Source organism: Portunus trituberculatus, chromosome 44 (assembly GCF_017591435.1).
Source record: "Portunus trituberculatus isolate SZX2019 chromosome 44, ASM1759143v1, whole genome shotgun sequence".
Classification (NCBI taxonomy): domain Eukaryota; kingdom Metazoa; phylum Arthropoda; class Malacostraca; order Decapoda; family Portunidae; genus Portunus; species Portunus trituberculatus.
Genome location: NC_059298.1, coordinates 29990290 through 30018194, shown reverse-complemented (window position 1 = coordinate 30018194; position 27905 = coordinate 29990290). Strand labels below are relative to the sequence as shown.

At 37.0% G+C, this 27905-nt stretch overlaps 2 protein-coding genes across 5 annotated transcripts in view; one reads left to right on the top strand and one right to left on the bottom strand.

Moving 5' to 3' along the window:
• Positions 1–27905, bottom strand: part of LOC123518801 — a 53127-nt gene that overhangs the window by 19755 nt on the left and 5467 nt on the right. Inside the window, exons 2-3 of one of the 2 annotated variants that reach the window (XR_006678880.1) lie at positions 26687–26801; positions 23117–23527 (exon numbers count right to left, since the gene is read on the bottom strand). Coding sequence is in view for 1 of the 2 variants with exons in the window: in XM_045279814.1 (XP_045135749.1) it covers positions 26687–26739 (53 nt within the window). In the remaining variant the exon portion in view is untranslated. Of the gene's footprint in view, positions 1–23116; positions 23528–26686; positions 26802–27905 lie in introns of those variants that run through there. The other variant, XM_045279814.1, reaches the window with a different exon arrangement.
• Positions 232–27600, top strand: LOC123518800. 3 transcript variants are annotated; one of them, XM_045279812.1, is made up of 7 exons: positions 232–265; positions 1711–1898; positions 11833–11949; positions 12576–12758; positions 14270–19507; positions 20547–20762; positions 25676–27600. In XM_045279812.1, the coding sequence occupies exons 2-7, from the start codon at positions 1827–1829 to the stop codon at positions 25952–25954; spliced, it is 6105 nt and encodes a 2034-aa protein (XP_045135747.1). In that variant the 5' UTR covers positions 232–265; positions 1711–1826; the 3' UTR covers positions 25955–27600. The 3 variants fall into 3 exon arrangements, with proteins under 3 accessions (XP_045135747.1, XP_045135746.1, XP_045135748.1); XM_045279811.1 differs by having other exon boundaries at positions 14267–19507; XM_045279813.1 differs by lacking the exon at positions 25676–27600 and adding an exon at positions 21003–21545 and having other exon boundaries at positions 14267–19507.

The window sequence follows — 27905 nt, the reverse complement described above, 5'->3', positions numbered from 1 at the left end:
AAGGGGTTGAGGAGGGGCTCATGGGATCTGTGGGGATCGCCGAAGCCCGAAAACAACAATAAAAGGGGTTGATATCAAAACACTAGAAGCTACATAAGTCAAACACAGGAATCCAGGACTCAGGACTCAATAACCACTTAACCACAATGAATGCAGTTGAATACATTTTAACACTATCTCAGTTGCTTCGGAACCAAAGGCAACCTGTTCCACACGTCCTCCTTAACGTCAGTCCTTCCTCCACCACAAACACCACAACGTACAGGTTTGTTGGCTTTACAGTTCATTTTGCCAATAGTTTTAGTTACCTTTTTTTTTCAGGTGTTGTATTATCATTACGTTTTCTCCATGTTCACCTTACTAATTAAGTTCCGTCGCATTCTTTGTCCTGTGTGCAATTAGTCTTAGGGATTCTCTGTCTTTATCAGCAGTCTTGTATTATGCTCTGCTCCTTGTTGTTTTTCTTTATTTAATTTCTATTATAGTTTTTGTTTTAATTTCTTAGCCCCTTCAATACTGAGACACATTTTTACCTCGGTATTTGTGTACGATATCAGACTAGTTTATTTACATTAGGAAGGCTCTAGGAAGGTCAGATCTAGGAAGGTCAGAAGATTAATGGCCACACTCTTCACTTTTAATTCCCCACAGAAGTTTCTGAAGCAGTGTAAAATTAACAAATGGTAAGCAGAATGAATATGGTAGTGAGGGTGGGTTCACAAGTGTCAATATGCACAGATACACAGTAGAGCTAACAGCTAATTAAACTTTCTTTTTCTCCTTTCTTTCTCTTTCACTTTCTTTTTTTTATTTTCTTTCTTTTCTTTCTTTTTTCTCTTCCGTTCTTTCTTTCTCTTTTTCTTTCGTTCTTTCTTTCTCTTTTTCTTTCGTTCTTTCTCTCTCTTTCCTTCTTTCTTTCTTTTCTTTTTTCTTTCTTTCTTTTTTTCTTTTTTCTTTCGTTCTTTCTTTTCTTTCGTTCTTTCTTTCTTTCTCTTTCTTTCTTTCGTTCTTTCTTTCTTTCTTTCTTTCTTTCCTTCCTTCTTTCTCTTTTCTCTCGTTCTTTTCTTTCCTTCTTTCTTTTTTTTCTTTCTTTCTTTCTTTTTTTTTTTTTCTTTCTTTCTTTTTTCTTTTTTTTTCTTTTTTCTTTTCTTTCCTTTTTCTTAATTTCTACTTTTTTTCTTTCTTTCTTTTCTTTTTTTCTTTCTTTTTTTCTTTCCTTCTTTCTTTTTTCTTCTTTTTCTTTTTTTCTTTTTTTTCTTTTTTTTTTTTTTTTTTTTTTTTTCTTTCTCTTTCTTTCTTTTCTTTTCTTTCTTTCTTTCCTTCTTTCTCTTTCGTTCTTTCTTTCTCTTTCCCTTTCGTTTTCTTTCTTTTTCTTTCCTTTTTTCTTTTTTTTTTTTTTTTCTTTTACTCTTCCTTTTTTCTTCTCTCTCTCTCTCTCTCTCTCTCTCTCTCTCTCTCTCTCTCTCTCCTGGATAGCTATGGCAATAGCGAGATAGCTAATCTATCTAGTGATTTAGCTATCTACCCTAGATAGCTATAGGCATGCATAGCCACAGCTGCCTATAGGGTAGGATCTAGTTAGGTAAGGCTGTATATAGCTATACGTATATATATCGGTATGTATCTTTTATTCAACAAAAAAAAATATTCAGATGGTTAATTCTTATTACATGAAGAAATGAATGACTTAATGTATTTTGATATCTGAAGGAAGAAGTGAGGCATGCCGCAGTGAGCGGTGTTGTGTTGCACCTTGACAACAGAACGCTGAGAGAACCAAAACAAACTGAAGTGGAGGAGGAGGAGGGCAAGTCAATGCGGAAACGATGTCCAACTATTTATTTCTGAAGCGTATGGGAAGAGAAGAAACGTTTCATCTGCCGCCTGACAAAGAGAAGGTAAGTGTTGGTGTCGTGCTGCACCGTGGCCGCCAAAGGTGAGTGCTGAGTAGAGGCAGTGAGGTTAGTGTGCTGGGCGGGAAGTGTGTTGGGTTCGTCATAATTGTTGTAAGGGTTTGCTATGGGTTCCTGTCACTAGTGCATGACACCACTGCATGTTGTGGGACTCTACTCTCTCACCTCACCTTTGTGGAGGATGTCTCTCTCTCTCTCTCTCTCTCTCTCTCTCGTTCGATAATTGACACATATATGCTTTACAAGACCAACACAGTACACGAGACAGAAGTTGGGTTAGGTTAGCTTACATTATGTTTAGGATTTTACATTTCCACCAACAGTTCACTTCTCAATGAAATTAATGTTTTGTGGTTCTTTCAAATGAATATGCACTTCATTTCCATCGCAAATCCTTTTTTTTTTTCACACTTCCCCTTGTCTCTTGCAAAAACACAATTTTGCAGTAAAGTGAGGCATTTTTTCTGGTTTATTTTGACTTATTTGGAATTAATCTGCACCCAATCTAATATAACCTAGCTAATGTAGCATAGTTGAGGCGACACCTAGCACCACTGATACGTCTTTATCTAACACAATTAAAGGGATCCAAGTATCTAACCAAAACAGACTAATTTAATTTGACTGGCAATGCTAAGAAATTAATATAAAATCATTACCTTATTTCTTCTCGTAAAATAATAGTTTGTTTTGGTTAGATACTTGGATCCCTTTAATTGTGTTAGATTAGGTTAGGTTAGTTATAGCATTAGGTTAGCTTACCTTTTGTTTTGGTTAGGTTGGTTGGGAAGGCAGCCAGTGTGAGGTGAAAAGCAATGGTTGACCTTATTGAAGGTGCAAGGCCTCAGGCTAGGTCATAAGCCTCCCACTGATCCTCACCCTTAGGTCAGGGACAACTTGGGTGATAGTGGCAAGATATTCAAGCTCACCAATCAAAACATTCTCATCCTTGTTAATTCTTGGAATTAGTAAAGTAAGACTTGGAGAAATTTTATTAAAGTGCAAGATTAGAGTGAAAGTAACAGAAAAAAACAGATGGCGACCGCTAGTGATCACATAGATAATGTATCCATGTGTGGAGTCAGATTCCTTAGTGATGGCATCTGCTGCCATGACTGCAAGGATTGAATTCATTACTACTGCAGCAAGTTGCCCATATACCAACTCATGTGTTTTACTAAGTCAAACAGGAAATATTCCTGTGAAAAGTGCTCCATTAGCAAATACGATGTAGATGAAGATGATTGGATGAAAGAAGCTGAAGATGAAACATTGAAACATTTATTATCCCATATATATACATATATATGTAATTACAATATAAACACTTTATCATAGGGAGCCCATATGAAGCAGAGCTTTTTGGGCAACAATGGAAAAATATGCCATAACAAAACAAATTTTTGTACATTCTTTGGAAAGAGAAGAAAACCAGAAATCTTGTGCAAGAAATGCTAATAAAGTTTAAGAGAATGATATGCAAAACAGTCAAGGAGCAAAGGTCAAACGCATTTTTGAACACGGGTGAGCTCACAGAATAACAGTGACAATAATAGCCAGACAGCTGCCTCTACCTCACCATTAGGAGACACCCCAGAGGATATGAACCTGCCCCTGGTACAAAACTCGCACCAGGTATCTCCGTCCCAGCCTCAGGTGAAAGAGAAAAATGAAATATAGTTAGGAAGAAGGCCTTGTACCAAATGTGGGGATAGAAATTAACCTACATCCAAGAAGAGGGTGGTTATGCTATATAAAGTGGGCAGAAGCAATGTCTCGGAAAATAGACTTGAATGCATTACTACTTCTCACACAATATGGCTCGTCTCTTCGATGCTGTACTGAACACCATCAGGAACCTGACAGGGGTCACACATAACCTCTTCAAGAAAAGGTTAGATAGATAGATGGTTGCCTACAATACCAGGATACTCCAGCTCAACTGGCAACTCACTCATCACATGGAGGGTTGACAGCAAGGCTGAACTGGCTGGCCTCAGCAGAGGCCCACCAGCTGTGTCCATGATAGGATGAAATTATATAAAAGTAACAAAAGTTAAGGAATGTAAATAAGTAATTAGCCCAAATTTTGCTTTTCCTAATAAGTCTTGAGACAAATGGCCTGATTTGTTAGAGGAAGGACCCCTTGCAAATTTTTACCATGATTTGTGCTGCTCAATACTTTAGTTGATTGATTATGACGTTTTGTAATTCCAGAAATAAATTTACTTATTATTATGGTGTACATGCATGTCTCTCTGTTTGCTGTGATATGTGGGTACTTGATGGCTCTGTGTTCTTAGTTGAGATGGAGTTTCCATCTGAGGTGTCTTCCTGCCCCATGACCTCAGGATAGCTAAGGTCTGTTGTAAGGGTGGTGAGTGCAGTCATTAGCCATCACCAGGTCACTACACACTGTTCTGTTTAACCTTGAAAAATGCTGCTTCTGTTAGCTTTTAATAATGGTGCATCTTGACTTTGGCAATTGTGGCAGGAAAATTTATCTTTCAAATGTTGCATGTTAACTTCGGACTATTCTTAGACAGTTTATAGTTTCACTCAATGATTTTTTACTGTGGTTTGTTCTCTGGTGAGACGTAGTGAATTGATAGATGGTTGACATCTTCCATCTCCTAAATCTATGAAAATACGTCAGTAACACCTTTGACAGCAGTGGCTGCTGCCACCAGTGTTGTTGTGTTATTGGTGAGTAGCATTGCCAACAACTCACTGCATGGATTTCTTTCATGTAGTAGGATTTTTTTTTATCATCTTTTTTGTGTAATTAGGTTAAGATTAGATTATGTTAATTATCCCAAGGTCATTGATGGTGAGAGGTAGGCAGAAGTTGAAAGGCATTATAACTTTAAAACCATCCATATGTGATGAGAATGATGTAGAACATCTCTCAGTGCACTAGATGTCTCACCAGAATAACATGAACCACAGCAGAAAGTTGATGGTTGGATGAAACTATAAACTTACCTAATCTCCTTTATGGAACACTAATCCATGCTTTGAATGTTTCTTGTCTCTTGTATTTGTACTGACTCCAAAAGCCTTAGATCTGTAATTTATCCTAAATTCCACAGAGATGGACAGTACTTCAGTAGTCCATGAGGGACCATAGATTTGCTACACAAATAAGAGTGAAATTTGAGTAAGATATGAACCATCCCATTTGCTTTCTGAACAATGTTAGTTGTATACTGATACCATTTCAAGGATGAGTGTCTACTTACTCAGAGATCAATTGTTGAATTCTTAATTGGAATTTGTCATTCATATGCTATTAGTATAAGCCAGAGACTGACGGGTGAAGTTGACCAATCAACAGGCTTTCTACTGAATTGTAATCCTGCACATTTGTGGTGTTCATAAAGAATTGCTAAGAGGAGGATACTTTATAAAGAATGCACGTCCCTCAGGCGGCAGATAAGGGACCCCCTCAGTAGAGGGCTGCTCTGAATACTGTATTGAATCGGGAACTATGGACCAAACAGAAACCAGGATAGGCTTAGCAAGCAGGATTGGAAAAATTTTTTTATATGATTAAAAAGTCAATATTTGATTTAAATCAGATTTATTTAATTTAAATCTTTTTTATTCAAATACTTTTGCTGTAAAAATTTTTTTTGTTGTTGTTAGTAGTGTTGTTGTTACCATCACTAATGTCAAATGAAATTATCTTTTTTGTTCTGCATTACCCAAGAAGAGTTTTTCCCTTGATAATCACAAGATTAATTATCTTATCTTATTCTTCTCTTATCTATGAGGCCTCCACATGTCTCTTCATTCTTGTCACTACTCTGAATTTTCTGTTTGCATTTTTTGCATTTTGCACAAAATTCCTTGGCTTTGTGGATTGTCAGATGATAGCCACACTAGGTCTTTTCTCCCACAATCACTTTTTCCACAGCATCCATTTGGCACTATTGTGTTTAAAAAACTAACTATTGAATGTATTTGTATTTGTAGTGCTTCAGCACTGTATCAGGTACAGTGCTAAAGCACTGCACCTGATGAGAGAGTTGATACCAGCTTGATAGACAGCCTGGAATGTAAATGTGACTGGTATGGGAGTCGGCTAGGTAATGGCAGATGTGCAATTAGGTCCTTCTCCTCTGGAAGGACTGAACTGCCAGCTAGTGCCGATATCAACAAGTCACATTCGCAGAGTTTGAAAACAAATTCAAGTGGGGTTCAAAAATGTGTCATGGAGCATTACATACTGTTTGGGTCACTACATAATATTTAATACAATCTTAAAGCCAATATTGGTATATGGTGTGTGTGCTGAACATTAACGACAAAGCTGGAATCTAAGGCAGCTTGAGATGGGAATATTCAGGTTAATTAGGAGATTTACAAGAAGAGACAGGATGAGGAATGTACAAATAAGAGAAGACTTAGGAATGAGGCCATTGTTGGAAGAAGTGGACTCAGGTTTAGTTGGTTTGGTCATGTAATGAAGATGGAAGAAGATCAGCATGCAAAGAAATTTATGGATTGAATACCAAGAGGAAGGCGACCACGTGACAGGCCCAGGGAGAGACAGAAACAAGGGAGTCTTAGGAAAGGAAAGAAATGTACAAGGTGATTGAGAACAGAATATGAAGACTGAGATGGATAGAGGAGTATATTCCAGATAATGCAGTGTTCGTAAATAAGCACCAAGAGGAGGGCATTTTATGAAGAAGGGTAATAGTAGCTATTTGACAAGTGGTCTGATTTTCTACAAAAGCATTTGTTGAGTTTGTCTCAAATATGATATATGATTTAAGGTAAAAAAAAAAAAAAAAGTTTAGTTTGATATAATTATTGAGAAGATTTATCCATGAAAGCAATGGTGGATCAACAGGCACAACTAACCCTCCTGACTGCCTGACACTAGACTTGGTGTGTGGATATAGGTAGGCTTTGGAAATCAAAGCTTTGTTCCGAACTCTATCAAAAGCTTTTGATATGTCTTAACGTGACAGCAAAAGTTTCAATGAAATTTCTCAGAGGATGACCAAGACTCGCTAAGGAAAGCCAGAAGATCACCAGTAGAGCAACCTTGACGGAAGGCATACTGGTGATCAGATAGAGGATTGTGAATTGACAGATGTTTAAGAATCTTCCTATTCGGGATAGATTAAAATACTTTAGACAAGCAAGAGATTAAAGCTAGTAGTTTGAGGGATTAGAATGGTCACTCTTTTTAGGAACAGCAAAACAAACTTCTTTTGTGGGTAACCTCTCTATTATGTATAGCACAGGAACAGGCTGTGTTAAACCAAGGTTTAGAAGATTTAGGTTGAGAAAAAGAATGAGGAATGTGTGTTTCCATGCCAGACATTATCACCTCTGTTATGCGTTCAGCACAAAGAGATGGGTCTCTGACATGGAAACAGTATTCATTCCATGGAATCTCCAAGGATGGAGATATCCACAAATGGGTAGAGGACAGAATGTGCTAGACTTTGGAAGTTAAATAGTCAAAGAATTTACTATAGCCAGAGGAGTTAGGAGAGAGATAGACAGCACAGATAAATTTAGTTAAAGAGTGACTATTGAGTTGAAGCCAGATAGTGGAAAACTCGGAAGATTCAAGAGCGTGGGCACAAGAGCAAGTTAAGTTGTTCTGAACATAGATGCAACATCCAGCTTTGGAGTGAAAATGAGGACAGGAAGTTTAGGAGGGAAAAGAGAAGGGGCCTCAGTGATAGGGGAAGAGGTAGTGTGAGGGTTTCAAGACTGCTTTTTTCACTAATGATCCCTATGCAGCTACCTCACCACCTCACCTACAGACACCATCATAAACACACACAAAATACAAAATCCAAGACGCAAAATTAGAAACATGAACACAAAATACGAACACAAAACATGAAATACGAACACAAAACACGAAATACGAACACAAAACACGGAGTACGAACACAAAATACATACTCAAAACATAAAACATGAAACGGGAACATGAAACATGAACAGGAACACAAAACACGAAACACGAACTCAAAATGAAACAAAATATGGAATGTGAACACAAAAAATGAACATGAAACACGAAACCCAAAACATGAACATGAACACAAAACACGAAATGCAAACAAAAAACAAACACAAAACACGAAACAAACACAAACATGAACACAAAACACGGACATGAAACACGAATACAAAACTCAAAGCACAAAACAGGAAACACGGACACGAAACACGAATACAAAACTCAAAGCACAAAACAGGAAACACGAACACGAACACAAAAAAAAACAACGTAAAACACGCAAGAAACACGAACACAAAATATGAATACAAAACATGACTACGAGGAATAAAACAAGAAACATGAACACAAAACGAAACATGAAACACGAAACAGGAACGCAAAACACGTAACAGAAACACGAACACAAAGCACGAAACCCGAACACATAACGCAAAACACACACGAAACACGAACACAAAATACGAAACGCGAACACAAAACATGAAACACGAACACGAAACAAACAGGAAACACGAACACAAAAAGCGAAACATGCAAGAAACACGAACATGAACACAAAACATGAGCATGAAGCATAAAACAAACATGAACACAAAACAAAATACGAACACAAAATACGAAACATGAACGTGAAACACGAACGCAAAACACGAACATAAAACATGAAACGTGAAACACAAATGTGAAACAAACATCAAACACGAACACGAAACAAAGAATGAAAAACGAAACAAAATATGAAACTCAAACAAAACATGAAACACAAAATATTAAACAAAACAAAACATGAAAGACAAAACAAAAAATGAGACGAATCACAAAACACGAACACAAAACACAAACATGAAACACAAAACACGAAACAAAAAACACATGAAACACAAACACAAAAACATGAAACAAAACACAAAACACGAAAAAAACACAAAACACGGAAAACATGAACACAAAAAAAAAACACAAAACATGGAAAACATAAACACAAAACAAACACGAAACACGAAAAAAACACAAAACACAGAAAACATGAACACAAAACAAACCCCAAAACCACAAAACACGGAAAACATGAACACAAAACAAACCCAAAAAACAAAACACAAAAATAAACAAACACAATATACTAAACAAAACATGAAACACAAAACGCAACACAAACAAAACACGAAACAAACATGAAACACGAATCAGAAACAAAACTCAAAACTCAAACACAACACGAAACAAACATAAAACATGAAACAAACAAAACACAAACAGAAAACAAAACAAACAAAACATGAAACACAAACATAAAGACACGAAAAACAAACATAAAACGGGAAATAGAAATATAAAACGAAAACACAAACACTAAACACCACGAAACACACACTAAATACCACGAAACAAACAAAACACCACGAAACACAAACACTAAACACCACAAAACTCAAACAAAACACAAAACAAAAAACACGTAACACAAACACGAAACGATATGCAACAAATACTAAACACAAAACTCTACAAAGAAACACAAAACAAAACAAAAACACAAAACACGAAAAACATGAACACAAAACACAAAATACAAAAATAAACAAACAAAACATGAAACGCAAAACACAAAGTGCAACAAACAAAATACGAAGCAAAACATGAAACACGAATCAGAAACAAAACTCGAAACTCAAACACAACACGAAACACAAACAGAACAAGAAACAAACAAAACACGAAACAAACACAACAGAAGACAACACAAACACAAACACAAACACAAAGCACAAAACAAACACAACACGAAAGAAAAACACAACACGAAACACATGAAACACAAACACAAAACAAACATAAAACAAACACAAACACGAAGAACATACGAAACAGAAGCACAAACACGAAACCCAAATACATACGAAACACAAAACATGAAAAACAAACATGAAACAGAAACACAAAGCATAAATATGAAAAATAAACACGAAACAAACAAAACACAATACGAAAAACAAAGACGAAACACAAAACTAACAACAAAAACAAAACAACACAAAACAAACAAAACACAACAAGAAAAGCAAAGAGGAAACACAAAACAATGAAAACAAAACACGAAACTCAACACAAAGCACAAAACAACACATGAGAAACAAACACAACACAAAACAAACACAATGAAAAGACACAAAACGAACACAACATGAAGCACAAAATACGAAACACAACACAAACACGAAACACAAAATACAAAGTCAAAACAAACAAAACTAAAACAATACAAAACACGAACGAAACACAAACACAACACCAAGCACAAAACACGAAAGGACACAAAATACAACACAAACACAAACAAAACACAACACGGAAAACAAACATGAAACAAACAAAACTAAAACAAAACAACACAAAGCACAAAACACACAACACAAACACGAGACACACAACACAAACACGAAAAACAAACATGAAACACAAACAAAACATAACACAAAACTAAAACAAAACAACACGAGACAACACGAAACACAACACGAGACCACAAAACACGAAATGAACACAACACAACACAACACAAACAATACGAAACAAAAACAAAACACAAACTAAACATAGCACAAAACACTACATGAAATACAACACCAAACACAAATACAAAACATGTGAAACAAAACACACTCAAACCCAAACAACACGAAACACAAAACACGAAACACAAACACAAAACAACACGAAACACAACACAAAACAAACCTGAAACACGAAACACTATACAAAACAAACATGAAACGCAATACAAAACAAACACAAAACATGCTCAACACAAAACACAAAACTAACAAAAACCATGAATGCAAAACATGAACTCAAAACATGAAGTATTAGCACGAAACACACACACACACCCTTGCAACGGTGTGTTTTGTTAGACAATTTTCATCATCATTGTGTCCTAAACTTTACATTTCTTTTGCTTTCCTTTCTTTGCCATAGAAATGCTTGAAATTTTCTCCCACCACAATTTCTTAGTTTAAGGGATTTTTTTTTTAGAATTAGTCTTAAGTTTGTATGGAAGTGTTGTTGAGAATGAATTCAGTACATGAAGAAACTAAACCACCAAGAGAAATCTGACATCGTTTAGTTTCTCAACCGTGCCCAACTGATACCATTCTTTTACTAATATTATTTTATCCATTTTTCATTACTTTACTCATATTATTTTATCCATTTTTTTTTAAGGCAGGTATAATTGAAACCATTATTTTTCTCATTTTATCCATTTTTTTTATTTATATAAGGCAGGTGTAATTGAAATTGTCGTAATTGGACACACACACAGACAGAGAGAGAGAGAGAGAGAGAGAGAGAATTAACTATATTAGTGGAGGATTGAGCCACTCTTCCAAAAATCAGGGCCCCAAGATTGTATTAGTTTTGTGGTGACTTATCCTGGACTACTGCTAGTGAGGATTGTTGGCTTCTGTGAATTTGTTAAGGTTTTTTCTATGTTGATATATTGTAGTCAGTATTATTGTGTGGTTGGTAGTGGTGAGTGGTATGGTGCTGTAGTGCTGATCTGGTGGGTGGTATGGTGCTGTAGTGCTGATCTGTACCGTGGTGTGCTTGAGTAGCTTTAGTGTAGAACAGAGTAGCTGTCCCAGGAGGTGGCTGCCAGCATGCTGATTCCAAGTCAGTGTAGCTCACCATCAGTGATCTGATTTGCTCACAGTGTCTTAGTTGTCATCCAGCTTGTCCTGATATTTGTTTAAATTTAGCCTCTTTAATCAGTGTTCACATGATTTACAAAGCTGGTACATACTAATTTTGTTGCATTGTAGTTTTTGTTTTATCAACATTTCTTGGATAATGAGATGGACTAGCATATAGCTAAAGAAAATGCATTTCTTGTAATGTATGCTTTATCCTTTGCAGATACTGATTGGTCGCAGTCCAGCATGTGACATCAATTTTCCCAGTGTCTATATCTCCAGACAGCATTGCCAAATATTACGTATTCCCAGTGGTGCTCTTGTTCTTAAAAACATAAAGGTGAGAAGCTATTAACATACACTGATCTCTTGCAGCAGTGGAAAGTGAGGGTTGCTCTTCATTTACATGCTTTATGTGAATTCTGAAACTTTCTAATGAACGTAAGAGTTTATAAGTTGAAATTTTTTCTATGATCACCTATGGTCCAGCCTTGTACTTTAAAACCTCTTATGAATTATGGTTCTTTGTCTCTTAATTTGTTAATATTCACCTTTCAACTTTGTTTCCTTGCTCTCAGATGTTACTTCTCCTTTCCCTATAACCAGTTCTGGATCTTCTGTTCCTACTGATTTCAGCTCCTTAATTCCTTGCTATCATCGAGTTCCTTTAGTTTTCTCGGTATAAAACTCAGTTTGTGTCAGTCTTCCATACATATCCTGATTACCATTTTATCCATTCCATTCATCACAACACTCAAGAGTATTTATTTTTTTGTTGTCACTACTTACTAGAATACCACAAATGATATCTGTGCCTTTATAGAAGTGGCTTTTTATACTATCAGTCTGATGAGGGAACTGTTCAGGAACTAGATCATACATTGAAATCAATATTGATTAGGGATTCATAACTTTCCTGTCTCAATAGAATTGATGTTATGATGCTAACTGTCATTAATTTTACAGAATACCAACTGCACATACATAAATGAATTAAAGCTGCAAAATACAGATGTCTCAGCAGAGCTGCAAGTTGGTTCTTGCATTGGCCTTGGTGTGCCTCTTGAGTATGCCACAGGGGCTGGCATGCAAAACAAGGACTTTGTGTTCCTTAAACTTGAGAGTTCACAGCCAGCAAATGAAACATGGGTGAGTTTCATGAAGATGAAGCAAATCATAACTGTTGTGCATGGAATCATTGCTATAATGTAAGAAAATACATCTTGGCAGTATCTAACAAATAGAGTTGAGTTAGGATGCAAGAAGGCTGTAGTTTGACCTTAATGCAAGCAGTAGAGAATTATGAAATGGAGCATTAGAGAAATAAGAAATGGAGCATTAGAGAAATAAGAAATGGAGTACTAATTCCCTGTGCTACTTGTACGAAAGTAGTTCAGAGATCAGGATATTGTTATTGGGAGAAATAGACTGACTGTATATGAGAACCACTAGTACTTTGCCAAGGCAGAGTTCAAGGTAAAATCAATATGAAGACGGTCTCATATATGCCTTGAAACAGTAAATATAGTTGGAGGAACCACACTGGAAATCTTTCTGCACAAATAAAGATGCACTAATTGAACTTCATGATACACAGAACCTATTAAGTGATGCTGTTTGGTCATAATCGGTGTTTGGTAGTGTTGATTACTAGGCGAGAGATTTCTTTCTATGAGCAGGTCTTGCAAAGGGTGTGGAGGGAAAAAAAAAATTTATCCCAGTCACTATAGAGAACAACCAAATGAGTGTTCTAAATTTTGAGGATAAATGTCTTGAAACTTTTCTCTTGAAACAATTCTAATCATAGGAAGGGGAAAATACCGAAATAGGCAGGGAGTTTCAGTTTACTAGAAGAGATGATAAAATGAGAATACTGGTTAACTCTCACATAGAAACAGACAGAATGGGGATGAGAGGAGGTAGAGAGGCAAATGCAGGAGACATGTCATGAAAACATAAATAAAATAAGTCATAGATGAAGAATAAAAAGAGAATAAGTAAATAAAACAACTGTAAAAGTATAGACTGTTCTCCCACATAGTTACAGTTCAGTATTTGATTTTGCATGCTCCCAGATTAATTTTTACTAGTATGATACTCCCTGAATTTTAGTTACAGTTCAGTAATTAGTTTTGCATGCTCCCAGATTAATTTTTACCAGTAAGATTCTCCCTGAATCTTGCTTCTTTATTATAAAGTTCAGATATCTGAGGTAGAACAAGAGATAGAGTTTTTGCAAGAGAAGTCTTAAAAGTTTCCACTTGACGGGATGCTGTGTGGTGAGAAAGGCATTGTGGAGTAGAAAGATAGGGCTGGAGCTGCACCTTTAGTGCATTCCTCAGGGCAGATGTATCTTGTCCATGCCACATCCTCTTTTATTTTTGACTCGGGGGAAACTTTTTCTTATATTTAGATAACTAGTCACTTTTAGTGTAGTTACATATACATGTGTGTGTATAAACTTGTATATTTCAAAGTCATGCCTATGTAACTTTAGTGTTAATCACATTATATAAATTTCAAAGCCGTGCCTCTGTAACTTAAGTGTATCACATATATTTGTTACTAGGACATCCCATATGAAGAACATTAATGACAAGTAAAAGGTCTGACTTATTCATAAAAATTCTCAGATGAATTCTTTGTTTTTTTCCCAGCAGAATAATGCAAGACCAGAGAACATAAATGCTCAGATACCACCTGTGTCTGATGCCTCACATCCTGATGACCCGGGTGAGACAGCTACTCGTCAGCATGATGCTGTGGGGAGTGTTGAAGTGTCTAAGCCAAACAGTCCGGCATCTGTGGCATGCTTGGAGAAGTTGAGGCTACACCTACTCTCATTTAAGGATAATTGGAAGTCAGAGTCTGTACCTAATCAGGGTGTCTGTTCTACATCTCAAGTTGGACCAGATGTGTCAAAACAGGATGAGAAATCACAAATGCCCACCACTGCCAATAATACATTGCACATGAAAGATAAGGCTTCACTGAGTGAAGTGGGGCTTGATACTATAAGACCACCAGAAAATAAGATAAAAAATATTCATCCCTCTGAACCTGATCCAAGGAAACTTGATAATTTTCCTCCCCCTGTGCAAAGCATTGATTCCAGCCTTGAACCTAGGCAGGGTCTCTTAGAGGAAGACAAATCTTGTATACAAGCAGATGATAGTAAAATGGATGTAGCTTCAAGTTGTAAAAATTTGATAACTGAAGCTGAAGAATCCCATTCTCCCATTCATATTGATTTGACACAGGCAGACCCAGACTCTCCCACAAGTAAGATCCCAATGGAAACTCATAAAGGCAGTTTTGTTTCACTCCTTTCATCTGATGAAGATTGTATTTTTGATGACTTGTTACATATGAGGAGTTCATTACAAAGTGAAAGCAAAGAAGTCTCTGGAAAAAGAAAGAGACCATCATGTGTAGAACCTTCCAGTAATATAAGTGTGACTGACAATGGTGAGGAAAGCTCCATGAAGAAAAAGAAGAGGTCATTATCATTACACAGTGGTATGGAAAGTGATGATGAATCCCTATTTTGGAAGGATGGTGGTATTGATGAATTGCTAGAGCATAATAAAAGAAATAAGGATAATATGAACAAAAATGAATCAAATAAAGTTACAGAGGGTAATAGTGGTGATCATGAAATGGCCCATGAAACAAAAAGTACCAAGAATTCAACTGATGTCTTGATGCTCAGTGATGATGATGATGATAATGATTTGTTTTTGTATAAGAAAAAGATAACTGATAGAAAACCCGATAACTCAAGTCAAAGTAAAGAGAAAAATGACAGTGAATCAGTAATACTTAACACAAAAAATCAGAAAAACTTAAAAAGAACTATTTCCAGAACATCCTCGCAGGAAAGTAGCAGTGATAATGAACCAGTAACAATGAGAAAAACTAACAAAACTCGACTCATCATTGAAAGTTCAGATAGTGACTCAGATTTTGAGCATGTTCCTTGTAAAAGAAACAGTGAAACTCTTCAAAACCAGAAACTTAAAAAGGTTTCAGTTCAGTTAACTAGAATCTCATTTAAGGTTGGCAGCCCTTCAGATGCCTCAGGAGCTTGTTTCTCTTTAAAAGGTGCCTCTACAAGTAAAAGTAACAATAAAGAGAATCTTCTGGGAAATGGAAAGAACCAGTCTTCCGAGACGTGCACCGGAAAGAAAAAACCTTCTCTCACTTTGAAAAAGGCAAGTCATTCTAACAAAGGTGAAGAAGTAAAGACTCAAAACATCACCAAAGAAAAGAGAGATGGAGTGCAGAAAGAAAGAGCATCAGACTCTTCAAGTTCTGCAGATTTAGAGAAAAGAAATCAACTGATGGAGAGTGACAAAAATTTCTCTAAATCCAATTCAGGGGAAATCCGAAAGTTAAATAAACAAGATTCAGTAGAGGTCAAGGTTGAGATACCAACAGATGTTAAAATAAAAACTGAACCTTTAACATCATGTGACCAGGAAAATAATTATGAAAAACATGAAGAGAAAAGAGATGATGATTTCATGTACTCTCAGGTGGGTGATGAAATATGGCTATCTAGTGATGAAGAAGGTGGTTCTCTTCCATCAGGTGGTGCCCCTGTTAGCCCTGATGCAGACATCATCTTTATGGGTGAAGATGAACAACCAGGTTTCACTGTGAAAGAGGAACCTGTTGAAAGGGAAGAAGATTGCAGTGGTGATGTAAATAAGAATGACCAGTGGTTTTCTGTTCTTTCACAGTCATTTCTGGAGATTTCTGATGATGAGGAAGAGAAAGATAACGAGATTTATAAAGAAATTGCTGAGAATGCAGGAGAATCTGAAGCCAAACCTGGACCCAGTGGAGTTAGTGAGCATTTGCCTGATAGTGAAGGTGAAGAGGAGTGGTGGCCAGTGCTTTCACAGGGATTTTTTGATGATGATGAAGAGGAAGAAGACAACAGGAAAGAAAATGCAGAGAGTAACAGCAAAATTGAGTTGGATACAAGAGATGAACCAAGGACTGCTAACATCAATAATCTTCAGTCTGTTGTAGACAAATTGAAGAAGGCACCTCCCCGGACTTCACAGTTGACTGAAGCTAAAATTCCTGTGCAACACCATGGAAGAAAGTCTAGAAAGGAAAGGAGTAATAGTACAGAAGTAGCAGATGTTTATCCGTCTACTTCAGAGAATGTCAAACAGGCAAAGATTAGTAAAAAACAATACAAGTCTAAAGATGCAGGAAAAGTAAGAAACCAACACAAACAGAACAAAAACTCAGACTTGAGGAAAAATTTGACTTCAAAATATAACTTGGAGCCATATAAAAGTACCTTAGAGCACAGGACCAAAGAAAAGCATCATCTTGTTGAGAAGAGTGAGACATCCATGTTGCCTCCTCTACATTCTGCTGTAGACAAGAAATCAAAGGTGCCTCCTCTAGATCCTGCTGTAAATAGTAAAACATTAGATCCTAAATCTAGAAAAAATATTTCCATCCAGAAGAAGAGTAAATCTGCTGACGTGAGCACAGAGGATAAGCCTCGTCCAAAGGTGGTCGCTAAAGTTACTAAAAAGACACGTTCTGAAAAACTCACCGATGTTGATCTGTTTTCTTTTCCATCAAAAACAACTTCAAAACAGAAAAACTTTAAGATTCCAAAGTCTTCCAATAATGGAGCTTCTTGTTCTTCCAAGAGCAGTAAAATGGCTGGAAGTGGCTTGGTTCTTAATAGAAAAAAAGATGTAGAAGTAGAAATCAGTAAGAAAAAAGATGTAGAAGCAGAAAGCAGTAGAACAAAAGATACAGAAGCAGAGACCAGTTGTGGTAGATCTGGAAATCTTTCAAATGATACTCTTCCTGGAGTACCAATTTTATCCACATCTGCAGCTCGTACAAACAATAATCCAGTAGACAAGATTGGTGAAATTAATAGAGGTATAATGAAGATTAACTTGAAGAAATCCAAACCTAAAAGTGTTCGCTTTCCTGAGAAAGAAGAGGATCTAGTCAAAGTGCTTTTGATATCTCCCCGAAAGAAGATGGAGAGAACAGGTCTACCATGTGTGAGGGCAAGTGAGATGTTACCTGAAGAACTGAAACTTCAAAGGCAAAACATTCCTCCCTACTTCATGGAGCTGTTTATCCATCACATTTGCCACTGGAATTATGATTGGCTGGAATGTTACCATCATGCTCAAGAGAAATACAAGGCTGGTGCTTTAAAAGGAATCCCTTCACCACCACCAGTAGTTGAAAGTACAAATTGCCCAATACTTATCCTTTATAATTCATACAATGACTATAGAGAAACACACAGTAACCTCTTTTATCTTGAGCTTTGGGAGAAGATCTATAATGATTGGACCAAATGTAGGTCCAGTAGTAACAATTTTCAGGCCCTAATTGAGTATGTGCAGCCAGCTTTCATCCGGACCAAAACATGTGTATTAAAGTTTTGGGCCATTAAGTTAGTGGTTGCAATTCCAGCAAAACAAGGTGGCCATAATCACAGTTTTCGACAGGGAACTTTGATTTCCCTTAAAATTCGCAAGGAAGGTAAAAGGAGTATTATTTTTGGTTATGTTGATCATGTAATGGTAAATAGAAGTCCAGCACAGAATCAGGTATCTTCCCAGATGGGACCTAACCTCACACTTGGAGTCAGAGTTGTCAAGGAAATAATTCAAATTGGCACAGTAATTGCAATCAATGACATTTCTTACATTCGTCCTAATTGTCGAGTTTGGGAGACCCTCCAGAAGCTACCTCTGTCTCCTTTGTGTAAAGATATTCTCTCTCCAGCTCCTGAAGCATTCTCCTGTGATAAGAAGACTGAATATCTGGTGAAAGAATTACCACTTAATGAGGCACAAAGAAGAGCTGTAACTGAAGTAAGCAGCAAGTGCATGTTTGATCCCTTTGTGCCAAAGATAAGCCTTATCCATGGTCCTCCAGGAACGGGCAAGACCAGCACCATTGTTGCTCTGATTACTCAAATGGCAATGATTGGAAGGAAGTTTGTACCAGTAAAGATGCCACGATGTAAGGTGTTGATATGTGCTCCATCTAATGCAGCAGTAGATGAGTTGACTCTGAGACTCATCAACTTGCGGGATATTGGACAGAGTCTGCGTGTTGTGAGAGTGGGGTTCCGGTCAAATGATCATCCTGTGGTGAGGAATTATGCATTGGATCAGTTTGTAAACAAACAAGTTCAAATGGAACTGTCCTCTCCAAGAACTGAGTCTGCAAGGCAGGAATTGCTAAGGAGGAAAATCTTGGTTGAGCAAGTTGTAGAGGACCTGGAAAGGGCTCGGAGGGAGCAGAGACTAAATGAAGTACGCCAATTAGAAGTTCGTCTAAATGAAATGGCCAGAGCAAAAGCAGAGCTGGAAAGAAGCTTTGTAAATCAGCCATCTGCCTACGAGAAGCACCAACTCCATCAGAAATGGCAACAAGAATTCTTATTGAAAGCTGAAGTTGTTGCCACCACTCTCAACAGCTGTGTATCAGGAACAATTGGAGATGTGCTTACTAGATACCCAAACCATTTCACGTGCTGCATTGTAGATGAAGCAGGACAGTGTCAGGAAACTGAGACATTACTCCCTCTTCTTTTTGGGATCAGAAAGTTAGTGTTAGTAGGTGATCACCACCAGTTACCAGCCTTAGTGCTGTCACAGCTGGCTCAAAGCAAAAACCTCAAGAAGTCACTATTTGAACGACTACATCATCGCCTGGTTCTAGAGCTGCAGCGAGAGGATGTGGTGAACATGCTCAATGTGCAGTACCGCATGCACCCCCAAATAGCAGAGTGGCCAGCCTACTATTTCTATCAGAACAAACTTAGATCTGAAGTGACTCAGCCCAACACCATTTTCAATCCATACATGATGTTTGATCTCCAGGTTAGTACAGTTAGTGTCATGTTGGTAGACTTGTGTTTCACTGTTTCTATCATGGAATATTTCAAAAAGTTATAAGTGTGGAGTGAGATGTAAACTGATCAGGAAATCACTATTCTCAGGAGAGATAACAGTAATGTGGAGGCTAGCCTATGTAGTATCTATCTTTAAGAAAGAATATAAAACTTTAATGTTTAAATTTAGACCAGCTAAATTTAGACCTACTAGCTTAACTTGAAATGTAGGCAAATGAATGGAGTTAGTAATAGCAAGGAACATTAGGGAGTGTTGAAACAAACATAAATCCTTAACAACAAAGCTTTACATAAAGAAACCTATTGAGTGTTCAAGTAAAGTTTATGAGATGGCAGATAATAGAGGTAGTTATGACATCCTACACCTGGATTTTATTAAAGCATTTGATAAGGCACCACATCAGAGACTCTTGAGAAAGATTAGGGCAGACAGCATAGAGGAGAGAGTATTAGGTTGGATAAGGTCATAGCTAGGCTATGGACAACAGGGAGTTGTAATAAATGTCTCCAAATTCTGAATGGGGTCAAGTAATTAGTGTAGTGCCAAGAGGGATCAGTTTTAGGGCCATTGTTATTCTTGATATATATTAATGATTTTTATAGTGGAATTAGTAGTGATAATAAATATATGGATTGCACAAAGATTGGTAGATGAATCACGTCAGATTCGGATGCCATCTCCTTGCAGGCAGGTTTGTATAGGATGAAAGAATGGACACAAAATGTTCTACCTGATTATGTTATACTCTAAAGGAACATTCCCTGGCTGTCATGATTGCCCATGTGCTTATCAAATAAGATCACTTTAAAAAAAACTTAAAAGAAAATTAAGTTACTTGTTTCTGTGTAAAACACTGCAGGTTGCAGTAATCAGGGGAGAGGGGTTGATTTACAAACATCTGATACAGAACACAAATAACGTAACAATTTTGGATTTTTGTCATAGTACATAATATAAAATGGCCTTCAAAATGCAAGGTTGCAAGAGCATGATTATACCCTTGCAGACTTCCCAGGAGCAGAGGCACCAGAATATGGAGCTCTACAACCCAGCAGAGGCATCCTTGGTGTGTTTATTACTGGAGGTGATGCAACCCCATCTTGTTGGGAAAACCATTGGGGTTATCACACCATACCAACGCCAGAAATTCCACCTGGAAGAAAAACTGAGCAGGCTGAAAGGCAAAATGAATATTTCAATTAACACAATTGATGGCTTCCAGGTATGTGTGGTTTTTTATGTAAGAATGAGTAAAAAAAAAAAAAAAAAAAGGTCCATGTAGAAAGCCCATCCATGCTGGTCCGAGAGAGTTAGTCAAAGGAAAGAGATAAATGTCTTGAAATGTCCTCTTAAATTAAGAGGTCAAGTCATAAGAATTTTGAAATATAGAAGCAGGCAGGGAGTTCCAGAGTTTCTTAGAGAAAGGTATGAATAACTGAAAGTACTGGTTCTCTTGCATTAGAGAGGCAGACAGAGTATGGGTGAGAGAGAGGAAGAAGGTCTTGTGCAGCGAGGCCACAGGAGGAGGGGATGCATGCAGTTGGGAAGATCAGAGGAGCAGATGTTCAGAGAAGTGGGGAAGAAGCCTAGCATTTCCTTCATATTTATTATATCAACATAGTCTCTCCAGCGTGTGGCTTGTACATTTAGTGAACAGCTACTGCATGCACCTGCCATTCTGTGTTCATGGGTGTAAGCCAATGCAAATTCTGGCTGTCAGGAAAGAGCATAAGCCTGTTTGTACATATGCATGAGTGGATGCATTCTGGGGCAAAGATTATGAGCAACAGCCCAGCATATGAAGCAGCACAAGATAAGGGTTTGTTTATGTTTAGGAAAACTGGTTGTCTCATTTAGTTCTACACAATCTTTCTTCATCCATCCTTTTCATAAAAATATATGGTATATCACTATCTTGGTTGTTGGTGCTCTTGACTTTACAGATGGTTTGGTAGTTGGGTGTCATCTTGTACCATCAACATCGACTAAAACTACTTGATTAAGATTGAAGTTTGAGTGATGTCTTATCTCAAAGTTGTCTTATCCCACAATATATGACACTAGTGTCTGTGTTGCCATGTTGAGATGATTTTTCCACATTATTGTTGTACTATTAGAAAAGGGAATGGGGAATGTGGTGGACAGGACCTTATTCCACTCTGCATGCACACATGCACTGCATACACACACCACACACAAGCAGAAGGACATCAGGAAACTAGAAAGAACCTAAAGAACCGCCACAAACTTGGTGTTAGAAATAAAAGGATCTTCCTTATGAAGAAAGACAGAAGGAAATGGAACTACCAACTTTGAAGGATAGATGGGAAAGAGGAAGTCTAGTAACAATGTACAAGTTAGTAAACCATATGGAAAAGGTAGATACACAAAACCAGGTATCGCTGATGGAGAATTGGGGTAGATGAAGAAGAGGACATTCCAAGATCATTTAAAGTCAAGTGTTCAAGGAACATTAAAAGTGTAATTTTTCACATAGTACAGTGGACATCTGGAACAGCTTGAATAAAGAGATTGTAGTAGCAGAGTGTGCACATATTTAAGGAAAAGTTGAATAAAAGTAGATATGGAGGCAGGTCACTATGAGCCACAACTAGGTAAACACACACACACACACACACACACTCTGGTATCTTGAGATAAGAGTGTACAGGCAACCCTCGTTTAACGAAGGAGTTACGTTCCTAAAAAAACACTTCGTTAAGCGAAACTTCATTAAACGAACTGATTATAACAAGTTTAACCCCTGACTTGAACTTCCACTGAGAGTAAGCAAAGCAAGAGTGCATCATAGTACGGTGAAAGGTTTAATTAAAGTAAAAATTATGAAGTTTAACATTTAGGCAGTTAAATTTAAGTCATTATAATGTACACTAATGTACATGGCTTTATAATGTTGATGATCTTAAATTTACGAAGGGAGGGAGAGTGAAACGGGAAAGACACTAACCGGCAACCTGTGGAATGTAAACAAAGGGTGCATCATTGTACCGCATACAAAACTTATGTACCACATTTCCACAAGGCTTTCCATTTTATCCATTGTAGAGTCACGAGTTCAGGTGGTTCTTTTAGCTTGCAAGGAGGATACAGTCTCACCAGCTTTCTTAATAGTCTGCTGACTTGAAAATAGTAGAGACAGTAGATGGAGTCAAGATGGTGGCCAGCAATGATATAGTTTTCTCACTTCTCTAGTGTCTGTGAATAATATCCAGCTTCACTTCGAGAGTAAGAGACTTCCTGGTCTTCTTAGGAATGCTAGGCCACATTGCAAGAAGTTTTGGTGGTAAGTTGAGCGAGTGAAGACGAGCTGCTGCTGACGCTGTTATGGGAATGAGTGGTGCGTGTTGTCCACGAGAGGCTTGATCTTGATCTTGATCTTGATTCTACAGGTGTCCCAGGATTTCTCCTGAGGCAGGCCTTAGTATTTGCGGCTACTAGTGTATTCAAAAGCTTGTCGGCTTGCGTGATACGGCGGAGCTTTCAAACTTGGAAAAAATTACCTGGATAAAACTTCATTAAAGCAAGTTTGGTATTCATTAAATGAGCAGATGGTAGTAAAATGAAACCTTCGTTGTAGCGAAATTTCATTGTGTGAACCTTCGTTAAACGGGGGTTGCCTGTAATTCGTTCTGTGACGGAGCTCGTATCTCAAAACAATTTTTCCCATTGAAATGCACTGAGATGTCATTAATCTGTTCCAGCCTTCCTAAAAAGAGCACCCCCTTTTATTTTTTTACATGTTTTCAGGTAAGAAAAGATATATATAAACAATAATTATTGCACAGAAACATAACAAAAGATAATATAAATAGATAAACTACTCTTATAAAGTATATTTATCTTGGAGGATGCATTCCATGGGACATTTTCTTCCTGCATTCCTAGCCCTCACTTGGGACTGTCGAATAGCCGGGGTGTACAGAAGACTGGTTGCTCTAATAATCACAGAAGAGTTCATTGATTATCCTGTAAATAATATTCACTGAATTAGTGAAGTTTTGAGAGAGAGAGAGAGAGAGAGAGAGAGAGAGAGAGAGAGAGAGAGAGAGAGAGAGAGAGAGAGAGAGAGAGAGAGAGAGAGAGAGAGAGAGAGAGAGAGAGAGAGAGAGAGAGAGAGAGAGAGAGAGAGAGAGAGAGAGAGAGAGAGAGAGAGAGAGAGAGAGAGAGAGAGAGAGAGAGAGAGAGAGAGAGAGAGAGAGAGAGAGGTTTGTTTACATCGTTTCCCCCCTCTGTGATGAGTGTAGATGGAGAAACGGGGAAATAGGAGAAATTTTGTTTTGCCTTTTCAGTTACGTAAACATGCATACTTTATCAATGCATGAAAATATATGAAATGACACCAAAAGTTTATTTAGTGTTCCTACCTTGGAGAGACACATTTTTGGCTAATGGTGGTAAATGGTGAAGGAGGAGGGAGGGAGGAAAGGATGCAGGCACCATTCACATGTAAGTAAACATTAAACATAGATTAAAATTGCACTTAAAATTGCACTTCCTTTAGACAAAAAAAAAAACAATCACAGTGCATGATATCCCTGAGAAACACATAGATACTGGCTCAGCTGAGGCTGGACCAATGTGCCAAGCCATCAACTACAAAGGCAACATCCCCAAGCATGACTCGTATCTCAAAAAAATTGTATCTTGGGCAGCTCGTATCTCAAGGTACCACTGTACATGCACACACCACACCACATCACATCACACACATACATATACACCACACTACACCACACCACACACATACATACACACCATACCACACACAAAAAACTACAACTAGGTAAATACATATATACACCATACCACAAAACAATTCAATGTGGACAAAAGCCATGTCATGGAAATGGGAGAGTGAAAGATGACCCATGAGAATCTATAAGATGGGAGATGGAGTAGAACTGGAGAAAGTAAAAAAGGAAAAGGACTTAGGAGTGACAATGGAAGCAAACAATCAACCGGTAAGCCATATCGATAGAATTTACAGAGAGAAATTTAATTTGCTAAGGAGTATTGGATTAGCATTTCATTACATGGACAAAGAAATGGTGAAGAAATTGATAAGTACTATAATAAGACCCAAATTGGAATATGCAGGAGTAGTGTGGACCCCCCATAAAAAGAAACACAAAAGGAAATAGGAGAGACTACAAAAAATGGCAACAAGAATGGTTCCAAAATTAGAAGGGATGACATATGAGGAGAGACTAAAAGCTATGGATCTACCAACCCTGGAACAGAGAAGGGAGAGAGGGGTTCTGATACAAGTTTATAAATTGATCAACAGAATGGACCAAGTGGATAATGAGAAACTGATCCTGAGAGAAGAATATGACATTCAAAGCACAAGATTGCTTAGTAAAAAGCTGAGAGAGGGAAGATGTCCAAGATGTTAAAAAATATAGTTTCCCACAAAGATGGAACAGTTTGAATGAAGAAGGTGTCAGCAATGAGTGTGCATAGTTTTAAAGAAAAATTGGTAAGTGTAGATATGGAGACGGGGCCACACAAGCATAAAGCCCAGGCCCTGTAAAACTACAACTAGGTAAATACACACACATTATTGAGTTCCTTTTTAAGAATAGTAACAAGAAAAAAAAATATTATATAGTTTTTGTAAGTAATGAGAAAAGTGCAAGAAAAATTGAGTGATATTTGAGAGAAGAGAGCAGATCTGACCACGAAGGAAAAAAATACTACTAATAATAAGCAATAAATGAAATATGAAAAGTAAGCAAATATAACAACATCAAGAAGATTCTAGTTGTAAAGCAAGATTTTCCCAACTTCCAAACATTTGGCCAAAAATTGCACCAGAATCACCAGCCTTTCTTCTTGTCCTGAAATATCCCTTGTAGTAATCATTACTGTGTTGGTTATGCCAAGTTTGCTTTGGCCAACTTGATGTGACCCTACAATGGTTTTGCTGAAATTGCTTCTTCAAACAAATTTTTTTTACCATGCCAAATAATGTATAATTTTGAATTATGAAAGCTTTACTGTACTCTTCTATCATCTTTTTAATTACATTTACATTTTTAGGACCATGATGTTCATGACTTTTCTTCTTCTTGAGAATAACTGCAATTATCTCATTGTATTTTTGTATTACAGGGTCAAGAGCGAGATGTGATCGTGCTCTCCTTTGTCCGTGCCAACAACACTGCTAGCATTGGCTTCCTGTCTCACCGGCAGAGACTGAACGTGGCCTTGACCCGTGCCAAGGAAGTTTGCTACATAATTGCTAGTTTCTCCTCTTTAGAATGCAACAGGGAGTGGAATTCACTCATAAATAATGCCAGAAAACGTAAAGTTGTTTGTACTATAAGAAGTAAAGAGGAAAACGACAAAGCATTCATAAAGAATGCAATAACAAATAAGGCAAGTGTTTAGGATGTGGTAAACAGAGATATTAAAAGCTTCTTCACACCTCCAGGAGAAAATACTGTGATATAGAACTTTAATGTTAAACTATGAACTTGCTTTTTGTAAAAGATCTTTGCTTCTTTGGAGGAAGAAGAATGGAGGTCTCTTGTTATTTTCATTTACACCTTTTAAAGAAAACTATGGACTGATACATACCATTGTGATAGTGCATCATTATCTATAATCATTATCATCATCATCATCATCATCATCACTATTGTAGCATCATCTTTCATACCTTGGGCAGGCACAAAGCTCCCTCTTCCAATCTAATGTTGAAGACATTATTCTGTGTTGTAATTTAGAATAAATTATTAAAAGAATAATTCCTTAGTGTAAGTTTTACTATCTGCATTACAGGAACAAATTCAAATAATGAAATTTTCCCTAAAAGCAGTAAAAGGGACATGGAGCCTGCACTGTAGGACATTATGATGTGTGCAGGTGTACAAGTTCTCAGCCAAACTATGTTTATTGTAATGGTGCTCATAACTTAAGCTGAATTTCATATGATTTTACTTTGTTTTGAAATTCAAAAGAGTTTTTTTGCTTTGGTAATGGAAATACACTGAACACTTAAATCAACACTTAAGTCCAGCACATGGATCACAAAGAGAAGAAAGTACAAACAATAAATATGTTACATCAACACAACAATCAGTAGACATGCCATCTCGCTCGCTACCAGTTGCTCCTTACCTTACATTCAGCACATACACAAGGCCAAAGATATGAGCAAGTAACGTAACCATGTCATTCTTGAAGTTGAGCAAGTAACGTCACCATGTCATTCTTGAAGTTGATGTGAAGGAAACTGGAAAATGTTGTGAAAAGCTGAGTGTTAATCTTACATTATTTGTGTAGGGACAGAACATGTTTTTTTTACATTCATTATTATTATTATTTGTAATTAGTGACATGGAATAATATAAGTGGTTAGGTAATCCCCATTTCCAATAACTCGGGCGATATTAAAATTTGTAATGCTTTAAGTGAAATTTTTTATGTTCTAACAATCATATTTAGTAGAACATTACTTCCCCAAAAATATTTGATCTTTCATATGTCACTTATGAAATGAATGAAATTAAAAACAATTTAGGAAATGAAATGCATCGATATAAAGCTTGGGGGCCAGCATCCATTTCATATTTTGACATTACCAATGCATAAGCTGCTCATCCCCTTCATTCTTTCTCTGTCAAAGCACTGTATGGATGGGTAGCTCATGCCATTACATGATTGTTCATTTAGAGGAGATCATTGAGTCTTGTTTCAGTTCATATAAATTTTTCTGAAGTACAGTTTTCTTTAACATTTTATTTTTGTAATGAACATTTTTTATATAGATTTTACTCTGCAATATTTTGCAAATGTAATGAAAATTTTTTTACATAGATTTTACTCTGCAATATTTTGCAAATCAAACCTTAATATATTTCTGGAGTATGTATGAATAATGTTGGCAGCTTCATTATACTGAAGTAATGAAGAATAGAAAACTTAATTGCTTCCATGCCAAGGAGCAAAATTTGGCATTGCTGCTGCCTACTTTGTACTGAGTTGTTACAGACTGGAATTGTACATGTCAACATTAAATGTTTATATAAATACTTCATTCTGTCACTCAACATCCAAATGCCAGAAATCCCTGAGGGTCTGTTCACATCAGATAATTTTAGGAACATAACTGCAAGGACAATATATAAGTCAACAGAGGCATACACACACACACACACACACACACACACACACACACACACACACACACACACACACACACACACACACACTCTCTTAGATCTTATCCGTTTCAAGTAAAACTGGTGGAGACGACTCAGAATGCCTAACATAATGGAAGCTGTTTTTAGCAAGAGATGAGATGCGAGATTTCAAGTTTAAATTACTCCTTTTTCTC